The sequence below is a fragment of the Phascolarctos cinereus genome, unplaced genomic scaffold, assembly GCF_003287225.1.
Source record: "Phascolarctos cinereus isolate Bilbo 61053 unplaced genomic scaffold, phaCin_HiC Scaffold_2;HRSCAF=192, whole genome shotgun sequence".
Lineage (NCBI taxonomy): Eukaryota > Metazoa > Chordata > Mammalia > Diprotodontia > Phascolarctidae > Phascolarctos > Phascolarctos cinereus.
Window position 1 is genome coordinate 326,080,755 of NW_027555625.1, and position 20,290 is coordinate 326,101,044.

The following is a 20,290-nucleotide window of genomic DNA, read 5'->3' on the forward strand; positions in this document are numbered from 1 at the left end:
AGCTGACTGGGGCCTGTGAAAATGTTATGTCCTCATGCCCTTCCCTGTCCGCCATTCCCTATCCCCCAGCTGGGTGAAGGGTTTGGAATCTGACAAGCAGGAGACAGATGTCCACTTCAACTCGCTGACGGGGGAGGGGAACTTTAATTGGCGATTCGTGTTCCGCTTTGACTACCTGCCCACCGAGCAGGAGGTGAGCGTCAAAAGAAAACCTAGCCCCTTTGCCCTGGAGGAGACCGAGTTCCGACAGCCTGCGGTGCTGGTCCTGCAGGTCTGGGATTATGACCGGATCTCTGCCAACGACTTTCTGGGTATCAGCCTTGACTTTTAACCATTTGTCTCCCCTGAACCTCACATCCCCAACCCAACCCTTGATCCTGTGGCCCCCAATTCTCCTTGCCTTGGATCTGACTTCATGTCAGTTAGCTCTATTATCAAGAAAACTTCATTAACAGTAGGGTCCTTGGGGTCTCAAAGAGTCAGACATGACTGAACAACTCGTTAGCTTTGACCTTGATCCTACCAGCTTTTGAGCTGATCATGACTTCTGAGTCCTGACTGACCCAAGCTTCGTTGCCATCCCCAGGGTCCCTGGAGCTACAACTGCCAAACATGGTAAGGGGTGCACGAGAGTCAAACCTGTGCACCATTCGCCAGGCACATGACAGGGCCAGCCCCCGCTGCAATCTCTTCCGCTCACGGCGTATGCGTGGATGGTGGCCATTTGTGAAGCTACGTGAGCCTGAGGACCTGGAACGTGAGAAACATGAGGCTGAGAGCAGTGGGAAAAAGAGGAAGAAGAAAAGGAGGAAGGTGAAGCCAGAGGATGTGGAGTTCACTGACTCCGGTGGAAACGTCTACATCCTAACGGTGTGTGGGTGGTGGTGGCTGGGGGGGCAGGACATGGGCAGAGAGCTCAGAAGATGGGGGGGATAGGAAGTGGTCCCTGCAGAAGCTCGTTCATCCTCTTTCTACCCTATGTGCCACCTAGGGGAAGGTGGAAGCTGAGTTCGAACTGCTGACTGTGGAGGAAGCTGAGAAACATCCTGTGGGAAAAGGGAGGAAGGAGCCTGAGGCCCTAGAGAAGCCCAAGTGAGTATGGTTAGGCTGGGAAAAGTTTGGGTTCTTTGATCTGGTGGAAACACTGGAAGGAAGATAGATACTTGGGGGAGCAATCTGGAGGTGGACCAAGGCTTCAACTCATACTGCTGTCCTCTCTCCCCAGCCGCCCTAAAACCTCCTTCAACTGGTTTGTGAATCCACTGAAAACCTTTGTCTTCTTTATATGGCGCCGATACTGGCATATCCTCGTGCTACTGCTGCTCCTTGCCCTTATCACCATCTTCCTTCTCCTAGTCTTCTACACCATTCCTGGTCAGATTAGCAAGGCCATCTTCCACCCCCTCCACTGATTCCCCAGCCACATCCTTAAGTTGTTGGGTTTTTTTTAAACCCAAGCAAAAAATTATGCTGGCTCAGTCATCACAACGACAAAATTTGTTATAGAATAAAACTTATCAGCTAAATCTCATGGATTGTAGAGAGCACCTTAAATTTTTGTGCTGCAGGCTTGCATAGAAAGTATTTCTGCAAATAGGTTTAATTACAATTGGTCACCAAATGAGGCATTTGTGGGCTCAGCTTCAGAGAGAAGACGATCTCTGAGAACCAAGAGGGTGCTCTAAAGCCACTCCAAAAAGTCCTAGTGAGTGTGCTGAGGGAGGACCGAGGCAGCATTTGTGAAGCCATGCTAGCCCAGTCTTTCAGCTGCCAGACTATGGATTCCAGGCCCTCAGAACGGGTCATTTCTGTCCTTCAGATTCTGTCTTGTCTTACTTTCTCTTAGTTATCAAAGTCTGGTGCGCCTGGGACAGGCCTGAGGGAGGAAAAAGCCCTGTAGACACTGTAGTGTGCCAGGTGCAGCCAACTCACAAATCCACGTCTCACGTGTAGCTTCCCGTTGGGAGGTCCCCTTTCACTTCCCTTTGGGATGCTGCACTGGAGGATTTTGAAGAAACGGGGTGGCAGGGAGCACTAGGCTGAATTCTAGGGAGCTGAGAGAGAAGTTAGACCACCTCTACAGGGAGACCACGCCCCCACCACTGTTCCTGGTCTGAGGGGTAGAAGAGGTATTTGCAGAATTTAGAGATTTGGTTCTCCTGCAATGAGGGACATAGGTCACAGCTAAAGTGGAGATTAGATACCTAACATAATGAGTACACATACTCTGGGAACTAAAACCAATCCTTTTAATCTTGGGCCCAGAAGGGATTTGGAGGAGGAAAAGGGGAGGGATGCTCCAGGTTACGCATATATCCAAGTCCCTGAAATGTGTGTTTTGGGGTGGGAAGAGACATGTCTGACATCCCACCTGCCAGTATCCACCCTCATTCCAGGTAACTAAAAAGAGGAGATTGTCTATTTCTACAGGCAATTCTTTTTTAGCTACACAAAGGAAAAAGAAAGAGGAAAAAATAGTTCACAAGACAACAGAAAAATTTTTTAAAATTATTTCTATTTTGTTTTGAAATACAATTTGGTGCCTGATATTTGGGAAATTACTTTTCAACCAAACAATCTGAAGTCCTTATCTTTAAGGCAACTGTAGCCGCAGGAAGGTCTGCAAAGTTGTCCCACTTTGCTTATGCTCATCAATCCCCTTGTTCCTCATTCACTCTGTGCTGGGAATAGACAGCATCACCTCTCAGGTGTATACACAGCAGCAACCTTTGCAATGTCTTTCTTTTGTCTGTTTCATACTTTTCTCTGGGAAAGTTTGATTTCCCAGCTCTCTTGGGAAGTGGGCTGTATGCAGGTGAATGGAAATCCTGGAGAAGTCAGTGAAAGGCTAAGTTAGGGTGACAATGTCTGCACTGTGACTAAGGCACAGAGGGAACCCAACTGACATTAGGGATAGCTGGAAGTTCCAATCCTTCCTCTCATCCAAGAGAAGCCATGGGATTTGTGAATTTTCCCTTCACTCTCCCTTCTCCTCAGCTTCCATCCCACTCTGAGGCAGAACGCAAGAGGGGAAAGGGGTTTGAAGCCCAGGCCAGAAGCCTGGAGCTTTTCACTTCCTTGGCTTCCCTGTGCTTCTCATCCCATGACTACCCCAACGGAAGAGTTAGGGCAAACATTTCCTGGGGGGAGGGGCTATCCCCTTCAATCCCCCTAATACAGGTTGTGAACAAGGGTGAAAGGATCCTATTTCTTGCTAATGCCCATACTGGCAGCTGGTTTCAGCCACTCTTCCAAGCTCAGTTCCTCTCCCAGCCTCTGGAAGGAGCCAGGTAGGGCCAGGCAGGGGTGAAATTTGGGATACCAGCATCTCTGGGAAGGGGTTCACATTGCTCTGACCTCTGGCAGGTGATTCCAGTATACAGAAGAGCTGGGTTATGTGGGAATATAAAAGGAAAGACCAGGAGGGAACCTCCTTTGAGACACAGGACCAGCAGGGGAGTTGAGGCAAAGAATTATTGAGGTGGGGGGGAAGATACACTTAGACTTCAATACCATCACAACACACAATTTTACCAACTCTTGGGGGGGCAGGGTCAGGAGGGCAGAACAAGTCTTATAGTTTAAGGACAGCATTCACGATGGGGAGGGCCTGGGCCACAACTAGGAATTCACACACTGGGAGACCAAGGGCCCCGAGTAAGATACGGCTGGGGTCATGCAGCTCCTGTGATTATGTTGCCTTTCCTAATTCGATTTTCTTCTGGATGGCTCGGGCAGAGTGGTAGATCAGGGAGTCAATGAGTCCAGCGACTGGGGAAGAGGTCAAATCCATTACTAGAAGGCAGTCCAGTCCAAACTGTGCTTGTCCCTTCCACAATCATGAAGACTCAAGGGCCATGTTCCAACTCTCCCTCCTCCACATGCCCCCTCCTCAGATCTAGGGACAAACATCTCAAGTCTAGGCTGGGAGGAGCTGTTGCGCTCCTTAGAAAGCCAGACTCACCTGTGAACATGCCTCCAATGATGGCACAGACACCAGTGAGGAAGTGTGTGAAGGACCTAGAAGGAGGAGTAACCAGTGTGGGCTGCTCAAAGGAATGGGAGAGAGGACCAACTGTGGCCCATGCACCCTCCCCTCCCCTTCCTCACCTGTGTTTCTCTGTCAGTTTGACCATCATGGGCGACAGCTCATACAGCACGAAGACTCCAGGAAGCCCCTGGTCCCCAATCAGCCCATTGGCAACTTTCTCATGTCTTGTCACAGAGAACTGATTTGTCCTCAGCACCTGGGGATGGGGGGAGAGGAGAGGAGCAGTGGCAAGGAGTAGAATTGGCAGGGATATGTCTAGCTCAACTCGGTGGTCAGTCAGTCAGTCAACTAGCATTTATTAAGAGCCTATTATGTACCAGGTACTGTGCTAAGTGCTGAGGGTACAAAGAAAGGAAAAAAAAACCAACTAGTCCCTGCTCTCAAGAAACTCACAGTCTAATGGTCCAGAAGACACCTTCTAATAGGCAGATGGAGCCCAGGGCAGGTGGGGGAAGCAGTCAGGTTGTAGAGTGGGGGACTGGGGAGTCTGACTTACCTCCCCATTCACTTTCATGTATACTGTGGGCACCACCTTCACAAAGTACTGGAACATCATAGAGGCTGTGAGAAGAAGGGAGTAGTAAGCTCAAGAGCAGGGCAGCAACTGAGACAAGCCTGCTGACCGTACCCATATGAACATTTTTAGCCCATCCCCTTGCCCCAAGAGGAGACCTAGAATGGAACCCCCAAGCCATCCCTCCTCTGTACCTTGGGGGGCAGTGATGTTGGTATTATCCAGTGGGTTCACAATTCCTGGATAATCTTCCCCAAAAGACAGATGTCGAATGTAGTGAGTCATGTTGATCTGGAGATATCAACATAATGTTCTGATCACCCAAGGGGGTGGTCCCAAATCAGAGAAGACCAATGGCATCACAGAGAGAGTTACAGGGGCCTCAAACCCATACACAGTAGCCAGCCTCCCCACCACCCCACCCTGCTGGGGAGGGCTGGTGAAAGCTGATTGGTTCCATTTAATCCAATGAACTCAGGGATCTAGGATTCACAAGGATCAGCAACAAGGGTAGGGGGTGAGAGGATGAGGGTTCTTCTTCCCCCTTCCCAAGGGAGTCAGTCTTTAATGACCCTAAAAGCCCAGAGCCCTGGTCAGCCTCTGGGGAGGTGCTTTTCATCTAAGTTGAGTACCTACATTGTCTAGTCCAAAGCTCTGCAGGTCATGAACTAGGAAAAAAAGGAGACAGGTAAATGGGCATGATTAAGATCCTCAGGGGCTTCTTTCTGACTCTCCTCCCCAGGAGCATGGCCTTCCCATCCTGACTGGTAGCCACTTCATTCCCTAATCCATGATTTCCCAAACCCCTTTCCAGTAGGGATGGAGAAGAGGGAAGGCCTCTTCTTTGCACCCTACCTCTCAGAGAATGGGAATGTCAGACACCATTTCCTAAAATCACTTCAGCTGGGGTGAGGGTGCCCTTCTAAAGTGGAAGGCAAAGTTACTGAGAAAAGTCTTTCACATTCTAACTTCCTTTGTGGGAACACAAGTTCATAATTGGGCCAAATGACTGATAATAGGATCAAAGTGTTAGAAGGGGCCCGAAGATACCCTCCAAACTATTCCCTTGCTCTCAGAACCCTCCAGATGAACTTAACTGCTGTGAGGACTAGGTCCTTTCATAATTCTCCTGGCCCCAGTCTCTCATGTTGTAAATAAAGATCCCTGTATTAATCATATACACTTTTATCAACTGCTAAAGACTCAGTTCCATCTTAACCTCTGCCAAGAAAAGGTGCAGAACCCTCCAATCCCCAACTCCTGACAGCAGGACATGCTTAAGGCAAGTATGCTCTCACCCTGACGGGGAGGGAGGAGGGTTAAGAGTTTGGCCACTTACTCTCCACAGCATGGACTGCAGCATGGAGGGGAAAAGGGAGAGAAGAGAAAAGTGAGATCCAGAGTTTTATGATGACAATCTGAGAAACAGGTATGGCTTGTATGAGTGAGAACATCAGCCATTAAGGATTCTAGGTGCTCAATTCTGGGTCCTGAGCCCCACCTTCAGGTCCTAGAGCTGGGCAGAGGTGGTGATGGACAGCTTAGAAAGGACTCTGGACACCTTCAACCTGGCTCTCAGACTCATAAAGGGGCAAAACATGGAGTAGGTACCAGCTTAACTAGCTCCCGTCCCCTTTCAGATCCCAGCACCTTCCCATCCCAGCCAGATAGGCAACAATCCCATCTCCAGAGCTGGGGAGGGAGTAGGGAAACTCACTTCACTGAGATGTACTATACCATCCCCTGAATATGATAAACTCTGACTTTAGGACAGCCCCATACCCTTTTGTTTTGTTTCCCTAAAGACATCCTAACTCGGAAGACTGTCCTCCCCTCTCCTGGGTGCTGACTAACAAGGAGGTAATTAAGTTGCCTCCAGCTTAAGTTGTGGTGATGAATCTTTGGGACATTAGGCACGGGGAACTTAAACCAAGCTCCCTCTTCATACATTTTCTGGGATGCCTGGAGAAGCGACACCTGCAGAGACCAGGGCAGCTAGCTACAGGTCAACAACATTAACTGGCAAACTGTCCCCCTGCCCTGCCCCCAGGTGCTTTCAGGTGTCACAGTCCTAAGGCTAGGTCACTTCCAAAGGATTTTTCCCCAAGTAGAGTGGTAGAGTTGAGGGACAGTGGTTGAGAAAAACAGAGAAAAAACACAGGGGCAGCTACGTGGCTCAGTGGATAGAGCACTGGCCTTGGAGTCAGGAGGACCTGAGTTCAAATCCAGCCTCAGACACCTAACACTCACTAGCTGTGTGACTCTGGGCAAGTCACTTAACCCCAACTGCCTCACCAAGAAAAGAGGGGGGGGGGAACACATAAGCAAAGCAGTGAAGCTGTTTATGTTCACAAAGTATGTGTATGTGTATGGGGGTGAGGGTAGGATTGTTGTAGAGGGGGAGATTAGAAGTAGGGAGCAGGATTTTGGGAGGAGTAGGGAGAGCCTCTTACAGTAAATACCTAAGTGTATTTTCTGAGATTAGTCTTCACTTACCATGCACATGTGATTGCTGGAAACTCTTCCCAGGTGCAAAGTGAAAGTTCCCGGCCACCTACAACAAACATTTCCGGGTTCCATTCCTTCAGAACTACTGCTCTTCCCCATCTCTGTCAATGGGACCACCATCTTCCCTATCATCTCGGCCATCTTTGACTCCTCCTCCCTTTCTCACATCTGGTCACTAATTCTAAGTAACAGCACTTCCAAGATTTCACTCACATCCATTCCTTGCCCCACTCATATAACATCTAGTTTGGTCAAAATGTAGAGCAGACCTGCACAACCTGGCGGTAGGTAGGAGCCAAAATTAAAATAGGCTAAACTTCTTTGGGGAGCAGATAGGTTAGACCAGAGACAGAACTGAGGATGGTTGGCTGCCGTGGGTCACATGACAAACAGGAGAGTGTGCAGTGGAAACCCCAAATTTTCCAGAGGCCACCCAAAATCCTTTGGCAGGCCACATGTGGTTGTGCAGGCCTGGTGTAGAATGTGGGGAGGAGGAGAGTAGTAGCAGATCGTATAGGTCCTGAATGCTAAGAAATGGAATATGAACTTTACCCAATGGCGAATGATGGGCCACAGGATGTTACTGAACAGAGGGATAATGTGATCAGATGATCCTCTTCCACATATTTTATATTCTGGTAAAAGTGGACTGATCTCTAAATAATAAATGATTGTCAAATTGAATTGCCTCTAACAAATCAAGTTCAAACTCTATAAACTGGCATTCAAGTCTTTATAGTGAGGTACCAAGTTACATTTTCAGCTATCTCCCAATACTCTCTTCTTTTATACAATCTATACTCTAGCCAAATGTACTACTTACAGATAACCCAAACACATCAGTTAATTTCCTGCCTCCATGAATTACTTATATTTTCCTCTTTTCCCAGAATGCATCTTTTCTCCCATATCTCCATCATTTCTCAAGGCCCACTCAAATACCTTCTCCTCCATGAAACCTTCCCTTCTATGGCACTCTAACTCTACTCTTTACTACATTTATTGGTGTCCCTGCTTAATCCTACAGCCTAAACTGAGGGATCCTTAAGGGCAGAAACTTAAGTCTTATTAAGTCTTTCCTGATCACACAATAGGTGATCAGGAAACATCTGTTAAGCAGCTTCAGGCAGAAGGACTGTTCCCTTTTGAGGGTGCCGTGCCTAGCTTTCCCAGGTGGAAATTTTCCACACCTAAGGAGGTTTAATCAGACCTCATCCCAGAGCTTTCTCCTCTTTCTTTCTGGCTCTATGACATGGCCTGGTCCTGACCTTGTTGACTTCTAGGAAGCCATACACCTGGCAGCCTTCATTCTTCTGTTCTTGCATCTTTTGGCTGAAGCCTTCACGTCGACACTGCTCAATGGTGTCTGGGTTCTTGAAGGCCCAACCTCTCCGTCGGTATGCCTCCCGCACATCTTCACATGTGTTACAGCACCTAGAAGGGAGGGACAGGGATGGTAGAATCCAGCTCAGTGTAGAGCAGAGAGGTGAGTGGACCCATCTCTGGGCTCACAGAAATGCAGCAAAGCCCTGGCCCAAGCTCACCTGTGTGGGTGACACTCACTTGCTATCCTCAGACTCGGCACCATAGCAGCTTTCACAGCGCTCAGGATCCAAGGAGCTGGGGTCAAACACCTTTTCCTCCTCTTTCCCCAGCTCTGAGGGTAAGCAGAGCCCAAGGCATTAGCCAGGAATAGAGGCAGGCCCAGGTGACAGACAAGATAGACTCAGCTGCCACAAAGCAGGCATTTGACAGGAGCATGGACAGGGCAGGGAATCAATGGCAGGAGCTTTCTAAAGGGCACTAAATATTCCAAGAGCTTTAATCCCAACCACAGGAAGCCCAGAGAGGCAACAGGCAGCCAGATCCCAAATGACATCCTTGAAAATGAGAGATAAGGGCTAGAAGAGCTATGGAGACTAGAGCCGGGCTGGGAAGCAAGAGGATAGTGTGGAATAGTGGAAAGACCACTGCAGAAGGAAGCAGAACAGGGATTCTAGTTCCACTCAAATTACTAACTAGCTTTGTGAACTTGGCCCTAAATCACTTAATTTTTCTGGGCCTTGGATGCCTTATCCATAAAATGCCTTGTTCAGAGGCAAGGGATTAAACCATGTGACCTCATGAATACCCTTTCAGCTCTAGAATCTGATTTTGTGATTTCACACCCACTCCAAAGAGAGGGCCCTAGCCTGAAAAGGGATTCCCAGGGGCTGACTGGGCCTGTCTGTCCTGGTTACCATGACGTTCAGCTTCTGTGGTTACAGGGTGACCATCTTTGTCCAAACGCTGTTTGTATAGGTTGTGTTCCACGTCCAACTGCTGCTCCCCAGCCACATCCATGGCATCAATACTCAGATCTAGAACCAGGATGTTTAGATCTAAGACTAGCCCTATGCCCCCAGTGTCTGGGCCTACTTGCGAAGACAGTGAGATGGATAGGGCACTGATGCTGCATCCTCATCTTCCTTTGCCTTTCCCCCAAAACATTTTTCTCAGCATGCAAAGAAAACACCTCAAAATCTCTATCAGCATGAGAGTGGGAGAGGAAAAAAGCCCTGTTTATCTTTACCAGTGGATTTAGGGCGGGGTTGGAAGTTCGGGAGAAGTTGGGATCATCAAGTACTTACAGGCACAGGGCATATGTGGGAAGAAAATATCAATGTTAATCTTCAGTTTGTCGCCCCTGGACTTGTCAACATAGAGTTCAGGATGAACCTATGGGTGAGGGCAGCTGCCTCAGTTCCAAGGCAGCCACCATCAATCCTCTCCTAGACTCCCTCCACCCCAAAGCACACCTTTTTTTAAGTCTCTTCCCACATCAACCTCCTCTCCTTTTCACAAAGAACTCCTCAGTTCCAAGCAACACTCAAATTATTTATAAATTCCCTTGGTCTCCTCCCACTTTCAAAAACACTCAGCTAAGAGGTAACCACCACAGGCCTTGGCTTGTACCTCTCCAAGCTGATGCTGCAGTTCTTCCTCTGTCCCCCCAACAAGTGAAGTCCCCCCTTCCCCTCAGCACTCCACCCATATTCCCTGGCATCACCTCTCCCCACCCACACCCCCTTAGTACAGCCACCTACCTGCTATACCTCATTGTGCTCATTACTCTCCTGAGCTTTCAGCCCAACTGATCTCCCACTGTTCCTTGTCCTCATTCCACTCAGTGCTCCCTTCCTTATGACAACGATCTCCTCTGTGTCCTCTTCTCTTTTCTCCTGACTTAGTGCTCCCTTTAATAGTATACTTCCCATCCAATTCCCCTCAATCTTTCCTTGCAGTAGCCTGCTCCTTCCCCTAGGAAGCCTTCCCCTTTCCTGCAGCAGCCCCTCCCCACCCTCACTCTCCAGCACCCCTAGGGTTGACACTGCCACAGAGTCTCCCAGTGCCCTGCCCTCTATGCCACAGAGCTCCCCTGGTGGCCTCCTTCTCCCAGTACTCTCTCTTTTCTTGCCCCAGAGTGCCTCCTCCTTCCATCTTGGTCCCATAGCAGGCCCCGGAGGTTCCACTGTTTCTGCATATTGCACTCCTCCCCCTTCTCCCTCAACTGGCTCCTGGAGAACCCCCTCGCCATTATCCCACAGCCCTCTGGAGGCTCCACTTCCTCCCAGGGCATCCCCTCGTCCTCTTGCCCCATAGGAACCTCCCAATTCATCGTACTGAACTCCCCCTTTCCCTTGCCCCATAGAGCTCCCTGGGGGCCCCAATTCATCACACCGAACCTCATCTTCCTCTTGCCCCACAGCACGCCCTGTGGACCCTACCGTCCCCCGGGACACCCCCCCCCCCCCCCGCTGTTGCCCCACAGCGCCCCCTGGGGGCCCTCACTTCACCACCACACTCGGCGCTCTCTGATTACGTCTCCTTCCCCCCCCCCCACCGCCCAGAGCACCCCTAGCGGTGGCCCCGGAAACTCACCTCGGCCGTAAGGTAATACTGCAGTTCAGACAGGAAAAGCACGAGCATTAGGAGACCGCTGATGATGGTCACTACAGGCACCAGGGGTCAGAGGTCAGCAAGACCCTCTCCCTCCGTACGTGGCTCATCTTCCATAACCAACCCAGGCCACCACAAGGCCTCATGTCGGGGCGGGGACAAGAGGGCAAGGGGAGGGCCTCGGGAAGAACAACCCCCCCCAACCTCGCCTTGACCCCTGCCCCTACTCCCTTTCCCTACCTGTGGCCCCGCCGCATGTCTTGACCCGGAAGTCTTCCAGGGTCTTTGGGTAGGCATCGAACTGCTTCAGCTTCCCCAACGCGTCCATGGGGACCTGCCGGAAAAGGGAAAATCAAGGGACCTGCCCACAGCCGCTCACTTCCGGGGCTGGATCCCGCCCCCGCTTCACTCTGTAGCTGAGCTTGCACGCATGCGTGGCGCTGAGGCTAGTGGCTCCGCCCCTCAGCCAATTATCCTGGGCGGTTTTCTCCGTGCGCAGGCGCAGAATGGCAGCAGCGGGTCTCGTCAGGGCCTCTGTACATATGTGTTGGAGGGCGTCCCAGAGGCTTTTGGCCCAACCCAACCCTGAACGAGAATTCCCGCTGCGACACGTGGCACTCAGCCTTTGTTCGAAGACCTCCAGTAATAGGGAACCTGCTGTCTCCCAAGGGCGCATTTAATTTTTGGAGCGCTCTAATTATTAGAGTTTTTCCTGACATCGAGCCTAAATATATCTCTTTGCAGCCTCCACCCTTTGCTCCTGCCTCTGTACCCTGGGGTCAAGCAGAACTGATCTAAGTCTATCAAAGTCAGTCAGTCCTGGTTCTGCTCACTTCACTCATCATCATACCATACAAGTTTTTCCAGGTTTTTCTGAAGTCGGCCTGCTCGTCATTTGTTATAGCACGATAGTATTCTATTACATTCATAGACTACAACTTGTTCAGCTATTCCCCAATTGATGGGCATCCTCTCAATTTCCAATTCTTTGCCACCGCAGGAAGAGCTACTATAAATATTTTTGTACATGTGGGTTCTTGTCCCATTTGTATGATCTCTTTGGGATACAGCTCTAGAAGGGCTTTCGTTGGGTCAAAGGCTATGTACATTTTTATAGCCCTTTGAGAATAGTTCGAGATTGCTCTCCAAAATGGTTGGATCAACTCACAACTCCACCAGCAATGGTTATTGTTCCAATTTTCCCACATCTCCAACATTTATCATTGTCCCGTTTTTATCATGTTAGCCAATCTAATAGGTATGATATGGTACCTCAGAGTCATTTCGATTTGCATTTCTCTACTCAACAGTGATTTAGAGCATTTTTTCATGTGACTATAGATAACTTTAATTTCTTCCTCTGAAAACTACCTGTTCATATCCTTTGACCATTTATCAATTGGAAAATGACTTGTATTCTTATAAATTTGATTCAATTCTCTATATATATTTTAGAAATGAGGCATTTATCAGAGACACTAGTTGTAAAAATTCTTTCCCAGTTTTCTGTTTGCCTCCTAATCTTGGTTGCATTGGCTTTGTACAAAAATTTTTTCAATTTAATTTATCCATTTTCTATTTCATAATGCTTTCTATCTCTTGTTTGGTCATAAATTCTTCCCTTCTCTATAAATCTAATAGGTAAACTATTCTTTGCTCTCCTAGTTTGCTTATAGTATCAGTCTTTATATCTAAATCATGTACCCATTTTGACTTTATCTTGTTATAGGGTGTAAGATGTTGGTCTATGCCTAGTTTCTGCTATACTATTTTCCAGTTTTCCCAGCAGTTTTTGTCAAATAGTGAGTTATTCCAGAAGCTGGAGTCTTTGGATTTATCAAATAGTAGATTACTATGGGTCATTAACTGTTGTATCTTGTATACTCAACCTGTTCCACTGATCCACTAACTCTATTTCTTAGCCAGTACCAAGTAGTTTTGATAATTGCTACTTTATAATACAGTTTAAAATCTGGTACAGCTATGCTACCTTCTCCAGCATTTCTTTTCATTAGTTTCTTTGATATTCTGGACCTTTTGTTCTTCCAGATGAATTTTGTTATTGTTTTTTCTAGTTCTATAAAATAATTTTTTGGTAGTTTGATTGGTATGACACTGAATAGGTAAATTGATTTAGGTAGAACTGTCATTTTTAAGGGGCAGCCAGGTGGCACAGTGGATAGAGCATCAGCCCTGAAGTCAGGAGGACCTGAGTTCAAATCCAGCCTCAGATCAAACAGTTAACACTTACTAGTTGTGTGACCCTGGGCAAGTCACTTAACCCCAATTGCCTAAAAAAAAAAAGTTGTCATTTTTATTATATTAGCTTGGCCTACCTATGAGCAACTGATGTTCTTCCAGTTATCTAGATCTGACTTTTATTTGTGTGAAAAGTGTTTTGTAATTGTATTCATATAGTTCCTGAGTTTGTTTTTGCAGGTTGACTCCCAAATATTTTATAATGTCTGCATTAAGTTTAAATGGAATTTCTCTTTCTATCTCTTGCTGTTGGGCTTTGTTGGTATATAGAAATGCTGATGGTTTGTGTTGGTTTATTTTATATCCTGCAACTTTGCTAAATTTGTTTATTATTTCAAGTAATTTTTTACTTGATTCTCTAAGTATACCATCATCTGCAAAGTGATAGCTGAGTTTCTTCTTTGCCTATTCTAATTCCTTCAATTTCTTTTTCTTCTGTAATTCCTAAAGCTAACATTTCTAGTATATTGAATAACAGTGGTGATAATGGAAATCCTTATTTCACCCCTGATGTTACTGGAAATGCTTCTAGCTTGTACCCATTACATATAATGCTTGCTGATGGTTTTAGATAGATGCTTCCTGTGAGATCATAGAATCTTTAAAGTGAATAGTGTCCACTAGGAGACCAGGGCTTACCCATCACAGACATCTTACTATCTGATCTGGTCAACCAGATCATCATCAGTGTGATAGTGGACATCAATGGCTTTAGGAAGTGGACCCTCTTTTAAGGGTCTTTTCCTACCAGAAGGTGGCAATACCGACGAGAATTCAGATAGCCCTGGGGAATATAGCAAAGGTAAAATGGGCCTCTTCCCAGGTGGAAACAAAATGTTTTTGAATAGTCTCAGCCACAAGAATAGACAAAAAGACACTCGCAAGGTCAGAAACTCCATAAAACACACTTGGAACCTGGGATATCTGGTCTACCAAATTGTCAAGATCAGGAACAGCCTCAGTGATTAGTATAACTACTCTGTTAAACTCTCTGCAGTCCACTATAATGGAGACAAACCCAAGGTTTACTTACCACTGGGGCATTACCCGTTCTCATCTTCACTTCCATTGTGATTCCCTCTCCCTTATAGCCCTGACCTGAATGGGGTTCAACACACTTTTCAGTGAGACCTCTGGGTTGGAGACCATCCTTTTCAGCTGTGTCTTGTTGATTACTTGCATCATCTTATTGAGACAAGCATCACCTCTTCCACTCATGTAGTTACTAAGTCCATAAGCAAGTTTGCTTTCATAGCATTTTCTTTCAAAAACAAGAATTCTATGCCCAAAGGACAATCAAACCGTGCAAATCCTTTGATCTAGCAATACCACTACTATGTTTGTATCCCAAAGAGGAGATCATAAAAAAGGGAAAAGGACCTACATGTACAAAAACACAATTCTTTTTGGGGTGGCAAAGAATTGGAAATTGAGGGAATGCCTATCAAGTGGGCAATGGCTGAACAAGTTGTGGTTTATGAATGTAATGGAATACTATTGTGCTATAAGAAATGATGAGTAGGTGGATTTCAGAAAAACCTGAAAAGACTTATGTGAACTGATGCTGAGCAAAGCGAGCAGAACCAGGAGGAACATTGTACATGCAGTCAACTATGACAGACTTAGCTCTTCTCAGCAATATAATGATCCAAGACAATTACAAAAGACCCATGATGGAAAATGCTATCCACATCCAGAGAAATAACCATGGAGTCTGAATGCAGATCAAAGCATATTGTTTTCACTTTTTTTTTGTTTTTTCCTTTTGTTCTGTTTCTTCTTTCATGACATGACTGATGTGGAAATGTTTAATATGATTGCACACATATAACCTATATCAGATTGCTTGATGTCTTGGGAAGGGGAGAGGGAAAGGAGGGAGGGAGAAAAATTTGGAGCTTGAAAATCTTATACAAAATGAATGTTGAAAACTTTACATGTAACTGAAATCGTTACATGTAACTGAAAAAATAAAACACTGTTAAAAAAACAAGAGTTCTGTCTCAAGTTGGAGAAATTTCACATCATATCATGCAAATGTAAGGTGGAATAAGTGGGTGAGTAGCAAATAGTAACACTGGGAGAGTTAAAATAGTTTATTACGGCATAGTGAGGTATGGACAGATGAAGTCAGGATTGGTGGCCTAGAGGAGTAGTGGGATGTCAGTCAGTCTGTAAACATTTATTAATTCCCTGTTATGTGGAGCCATTGTGCTAAGCTCTGGGAATACAAAGAAAGGTAAAAGACAGCCCTTGCCCTCAAGGAGCTCACAGTCTAATGGGGGAAGCAGCATATAAATAAATATGTACAAATAAGTTGGAAATAATCAACAGAAGGATGGCACTAGAAATAAGTGGGATTAGGAAAGGCTTCCTGCAGAAAGTAGAAGGATTTTAGCTGAGACTTGAGGGAGGCCAGGAGGCAGAGAGGAGGAAGAGCATTCCACATCCACATATGGAAGACAGCCAGTGAAAATGCCTGGATTTGGGAGGAACAGCAAGGAGACCAGCGTCACTGGATTGCAGTGTACATGTAAGGTGTAAGAAGACTGATGGAGGGGGTAAGTAATGAAGGGTTTTGAAAACCAACGATTTTATATTTGATCCTAAAAGTTGTAGGGAGCCACTGGCGTTTATTGATGGGGTGTGTGAGACATGGTCATATTGGTGCTTTAGGAAGATCACCTTGGCAGCTGAATGGAGGATGGACAAGAGTGGAGACACTTGTGGCAGGGAGACTGACCAACAGGTTATTCCAACAGTGTAGAGGTAATGTGATGTCAGAGAAGGAGAGGGGGCATATGTGACAGAAGTTTCTAAGACAAAATCAACAGACCTTTGCAACAAATCGGACATGAGGGGTGATCTTTGTTCGAAGGCCCAGAGCTAGGAGGGGTCCAGGTTTGCATAGGATTTCCAGACAAAGGGGTGGCCATGGCAGCTGTCATGCTGCTGGTGGGGCATTGTCAGGGAGCATGGATCAACAGCAAAAGGTGGATATGTAAAAAATTAACCAGAAAGGCCTACTCAAGATGAAGAAAGTGGAATTATACCTATACCAACTTGCTGGGAAGTTTCAGCAGCCAGTTCTAACTAGAGCTGGGTACAACTTAAGCTTTTAGCATAGAGTTGTATAATTGGAGAAAGTCCTGGGAGAGTGGGACCATAGTCTCCTCTAGTCATTTAATGGTTTACTTTAATTTTCCTTATTAAAGCAGGTTTTTTGTTGTTTTTGGGGTTTTGTTTTTGTTTTTATTTTTAGAACTGTTAATAATAGATAGGAAATGCTCACCTGGTGCTATCTTAATTCTGCATGTCAATCTCCTTTAGCAATACAGTTTTACCAGTCCCTTTTACTTGTCTTCTTTCCTTGGCCAAAGGCCCGCTATTCTTACATTTAAGTGTGATCCAGAAATTCCAAATCTGCTTTCAGACACCAGAACTATAATTGGATCTTTTGTTATCTATAGGTGATGCTTCTACTTAGGGAATTTGCATTCAAACAAATAGTGAAGTCTTCTTAGGTATCATATTTTAGGAAGGAAAATGAAACAGGAAGGAAATGGGACTTCAGAGCACGTCCTAATAATAAGAGTTGAAACTATTATAGTGAGTGGGAAGATAGAATAAGGCAGAAGTTACCTGGCTCTCCCAAATTTGCCTTGAAATAACTTAAAATAACACTTCAAATTGAATTTTAGAGCAGCAGAAATAATAAAAAGTTAAGGTAAAACAGTTGTCCAGCCTAATACAACTTGAGAAGACTTTGGGAAAAGACCTACCTGCATAGTGGTCTGGTTAGACTGAACTGAAACTACCACTGCGTCAACAAAGAACAAGCCTTGGGAGCAGCTGTGCCTGTGGCAGCCCTAGCTTTAGGAACTTTCACCCCACTGACAGTGGGGGTGGGGGAGTGAGGGGGATGACAGGCAGCTGTTCAGGAGAAGGCTGGGGGGTGGGGGCTCCCCTGGTACTGAACACAGGGCTCAGGTGTAGTAGTGGCTGGAGCTAAGAGAAAGAAGAGGTGAACACACACCAGTGAGTGTAGGTGCAGAGGGGCATGGCCCTACTAATGGCTCCCGGTTGACTAAGAAGACTAGTTGTGGTCACTTTCCTGTTTTGGGTTCCAGGGCAGAGGGGTGAACTGACTCTTGGGGGAAAATAGAGGCCAGTGGTATGTTTCCAGGACTGCAAGAGTGAGAGCATTTGCTGTGGCAGTGGTGGAGGTGGGATGTGTGCTGGTGGTGGCTCGGGGTGGAGAGGAGTACTTGAGGTCACTTATAAACCGTGTCCACTGGAAGAGCATAGTGAACACACCTGACCTTTGATTATAGCACAATGGAAGAACCAAAAAGATAAAGACCCCTAGATAGAGCTCTGAAAACAACATGAAAAACCTGAAGCCTGAGACATTCTCTCTCCCACACCCTGGGAACGGAGCCTGACCCTAACAAAAAGTTAACAGCCAAGAAATAGGCCATTAGAAGAATGATTAAAAAATAAGAGAAGAACCTGACCATAGATAATTACTATGGTGATAGCAAAAGTTAGGGTTCGAACTCAGAAGACAATGAAGTTAAAACAGTCACTTATAAAGAAAAATATAAAATGGTCACAGGCCCAAAAAAGAGCTCTTGGAAGAGCTTAAAAAGGACTTTAAAATCGAATAAGTGAGACAGAGGAAAAATTGACAAGGGAAATGAGAATGATGCAAGAACATCATGAAAAAGAGTCAACAGCTTGGTAAAAGAGGCACAAAAAAATACTGAAGAAAACACCCCCTTAAAAAACAGAATAGACCAAATAGTAAAAGAGGCACAACAATCTAATGAAGAGAAGAATGCCTTGAAAAGCAGAATTGGCCAAATGGATAAAGATACACAAAAATTCACTGAAAAAAAATTCCTTATAAATTAGAATTGGGCAAGTGGAAGCTAATGACTTTATGATACATCAAGAATTAATCAACAAAATCAAAAGAATGAAAAAATAGAAATGTGAAATACCTTATTGGACAAACAACTGACCTGGAAATGTGAGAAGGATGGTGGTGTTTTGACCACATATAAAAAAGGGGAAATGTTTTTATAACAAACTCTTTTCACTATTTTTTTTAATGGTGTGGCCATCACATCTGCACACTAACATCACAGTCTGCATGAGGAAATGGAAAGGACATTGAAGAAAGGTGGGGCATACATCTGAATTAGACCAAGCATATGCAGAGAAGGTATGTGCTAAAGGTGACACAATTTTGAGGATATTGAGGGATTAATTCTCAAGCTATTTGAAAGAGAAAGATACCAAAGGAATGGGGAAAAATATCTAACTTCTTACCCAAAAAAGTAACCAAGAGAATATTCATAACTGCCAATCCAGATGCCTTCTTTCCCAGCTATCCACAATTGTTATGAGACCAATCTATGTCTATATATATTAATGGCAACCTCGACTGAAGGTATGAGAAGGGAGTAGGCAGGTCTCCATAAATGGCATTCTACAGTAGACTATATCTTTAGAACAACTGACTGAAAAGCATAAAGAATACAGATTCCCACTGGACTTACTGTTTGTGTACCATAACAAGAACATATGATGTAGTAGAACAAATGCTGCCTCTAAAAAAGTTGCCATTCGGAGCAGCTAGGTGGCGCAGTGGTTAGAGCACTGGTCCTGAAGTCAGGAGGACCCAAGTTCAAATCCAGCCTCAGACCAAACACTTGACCCTTACTAGCTGTGTGACTCTGGGCAAGTCACTTAACTTCAATTGTCTAAAAAAAAATGTTGCCACTGCCCTCTCTCCCTAATTTGTATTTATCCTGTAAATGTGACATAGGTACGTGTTGTCCCTCCCTGATGGAATAAAACTGCCCTTGACAACAGAGATTATTTCATTTTTTCTATCTGCATCCCCAGTGTCTGGAGCACATCATATGCACTTAATACATGACTGTTGATTAACTAATTGGAAAAGGAAGTTGGTTAAGTTACACGGCAAGATAGATGGCTGTTGGAGGCTATATATATAGAGAGAGCACCAGCCCTGGAGTCAGGAGGACTTGAGTTCAAATCCAGTCTCAGATCCTTGACATTAGCTGTGTGACCCTGGGCAAGTCACTTAACCCCATTACTTAGCCAAAAAAAAAAAGTGGGGAAAACTTTTAAAAAAAAGAAAAAAAAGGATAGCTGTCCTGCTGCATCAGTGCCCTCGTACTATGAAGAAATCTAAAGGAAAGGCCAGGATGGACAGCCTCCCCACTGAAAGCAGCATATATGGGAGAATGTACAAAAGTCACACAGGATGAAGAAATGTGCTCTGGACTCCTGGAGAGTACCCAAACATCAACAATATTAGAGATCCTTTGAAGTGTTTCAACATCTGCCACTCACTTCCTTCCGTCTTTGCTTCTGGACAAACCTCTCAGTTTGAACAGATTAAGTGGCTTCATGGCAGGCAGGTGGCCCTACATTAGCGATAAAGTATTGATTCCCCAGCTGTCCTGTAAGAGTTGGAGGTAGAGCCTCCTTAACCTGGACTGGTCAGCCTTCTGTTAGAAGATCTCAGAGGCAGTTCATGGGCAAGGTGGATGCCTTGCATCTTACCTCCTGCTACTGGGCTCTGACATCAAGGATACTGTTCTCCTCTGAATCCCTACAGCACGGACGAGGATGATGCTATTAGCACACATTATAGTGCTTGAAAATTCAGGAAACACTTTGCTTACAGTACTACAATTTAGTGGCAATTACTCTCTAATTGTTCCATGTATATGATTCTTGTCTTTCTAAACAGATTGTGAACTCTGACAGCAAAGCCTTGGGGTTATGCTTCTTTCATATCCAATTTAGTCCCCAGCACGGGGCCAGGCACGTGACAATTCAATTAAATCTATGCCAACTGACAAAATGGTTATATAGAGATGGCGGGAGCTGGGCTGGCCTCAGGACTGTCATGAGCTCATCATGTACAAGGTGTTGATTCCACCCTGCTGACAAGAAAAAAGGATAGAAGACCAAAG

The 20,290-nt window shown here is 45.7% G+C and overlaps 2 protein-coding genes across 4 annotated transcripts in view; one reads left to right on the forward strand and one right to left on the reverse strand.

Moving 5' to 3' along the window:
- The window catches only part of LOC110216870 (fer-1-like protein 4), a 29,121-nt gene extending 27,270 nt beyond the window's left edge, over positions 1-1,851 (forward strand). The window contains 4 exon segments of the mRNA XM_078150256.1: positions 70-311; positions 587-870; positions 992-1,092; positions 1,226-1,851. Coding sequence (XP_078006382.1) covers positions 70-311; positions 587-870; positions 992-1,092; positions 1,226-1,412 — 814 coding nt within the window. The 3' untranslated portion in view covers positions 1,413-1,851.
- A 645-nt stretch (positions 1,852-2,496) lies between these two features.
- ERGIC3 (ERGIC and golgi 3) lies at positions 2,497-11,407 on the reverse strand. 3 transcript variants are annotated; one of them, XM_020998743.2, is made up of 14 exons: positions 11,253-11,405; positions 10,995-11,065; positions 9,704-9,791; positions 9,314-9,433; positions 8,637-8,730; positions 8,342-8,507; positions 7,062-7,119; positions 5,905-5,919; positions 5,202-5,233; positions 4,760-4,856; positions 4,548-4,612; positions 4,111-4,247; positions 3,965-4,020; positions 2,497-3,771 (listed from the first exon to the last, which is right to left on the reverse strand). In XM_020998743.2, exons 1-14 carry the CDS (start codon positions 11,338-11,340, stop codon positions 3,692-3,694), a joined length of 1,167 nt encoding a protein of 388 aa, XP_020854402.1. In that variant the 5' UTR covers positions 11,341-11,405; the 3' UTR covers positions 2,497-3,691. The 3 variants fall into 3 exon arrangements, with proteins under 3 accessions (XP_020854402.1, XP_078006383.1, XP_020854403.1); XM_078150257.1 differs by lacking the exons at positions 5,202-5,233; positions 5,905-5,919 and adding an exon at positions 7,626-7,729 and having other exon boundaries at positions 11,253-11,407; XM_020998744.2 differs by lacking the exon at positions 5,905-5,919 and having other exon boundaries at positions 11,253-11,404.
- Between the last annotated feature and the right edge of the window lie 8,883 nt (positions 11,408-20,290).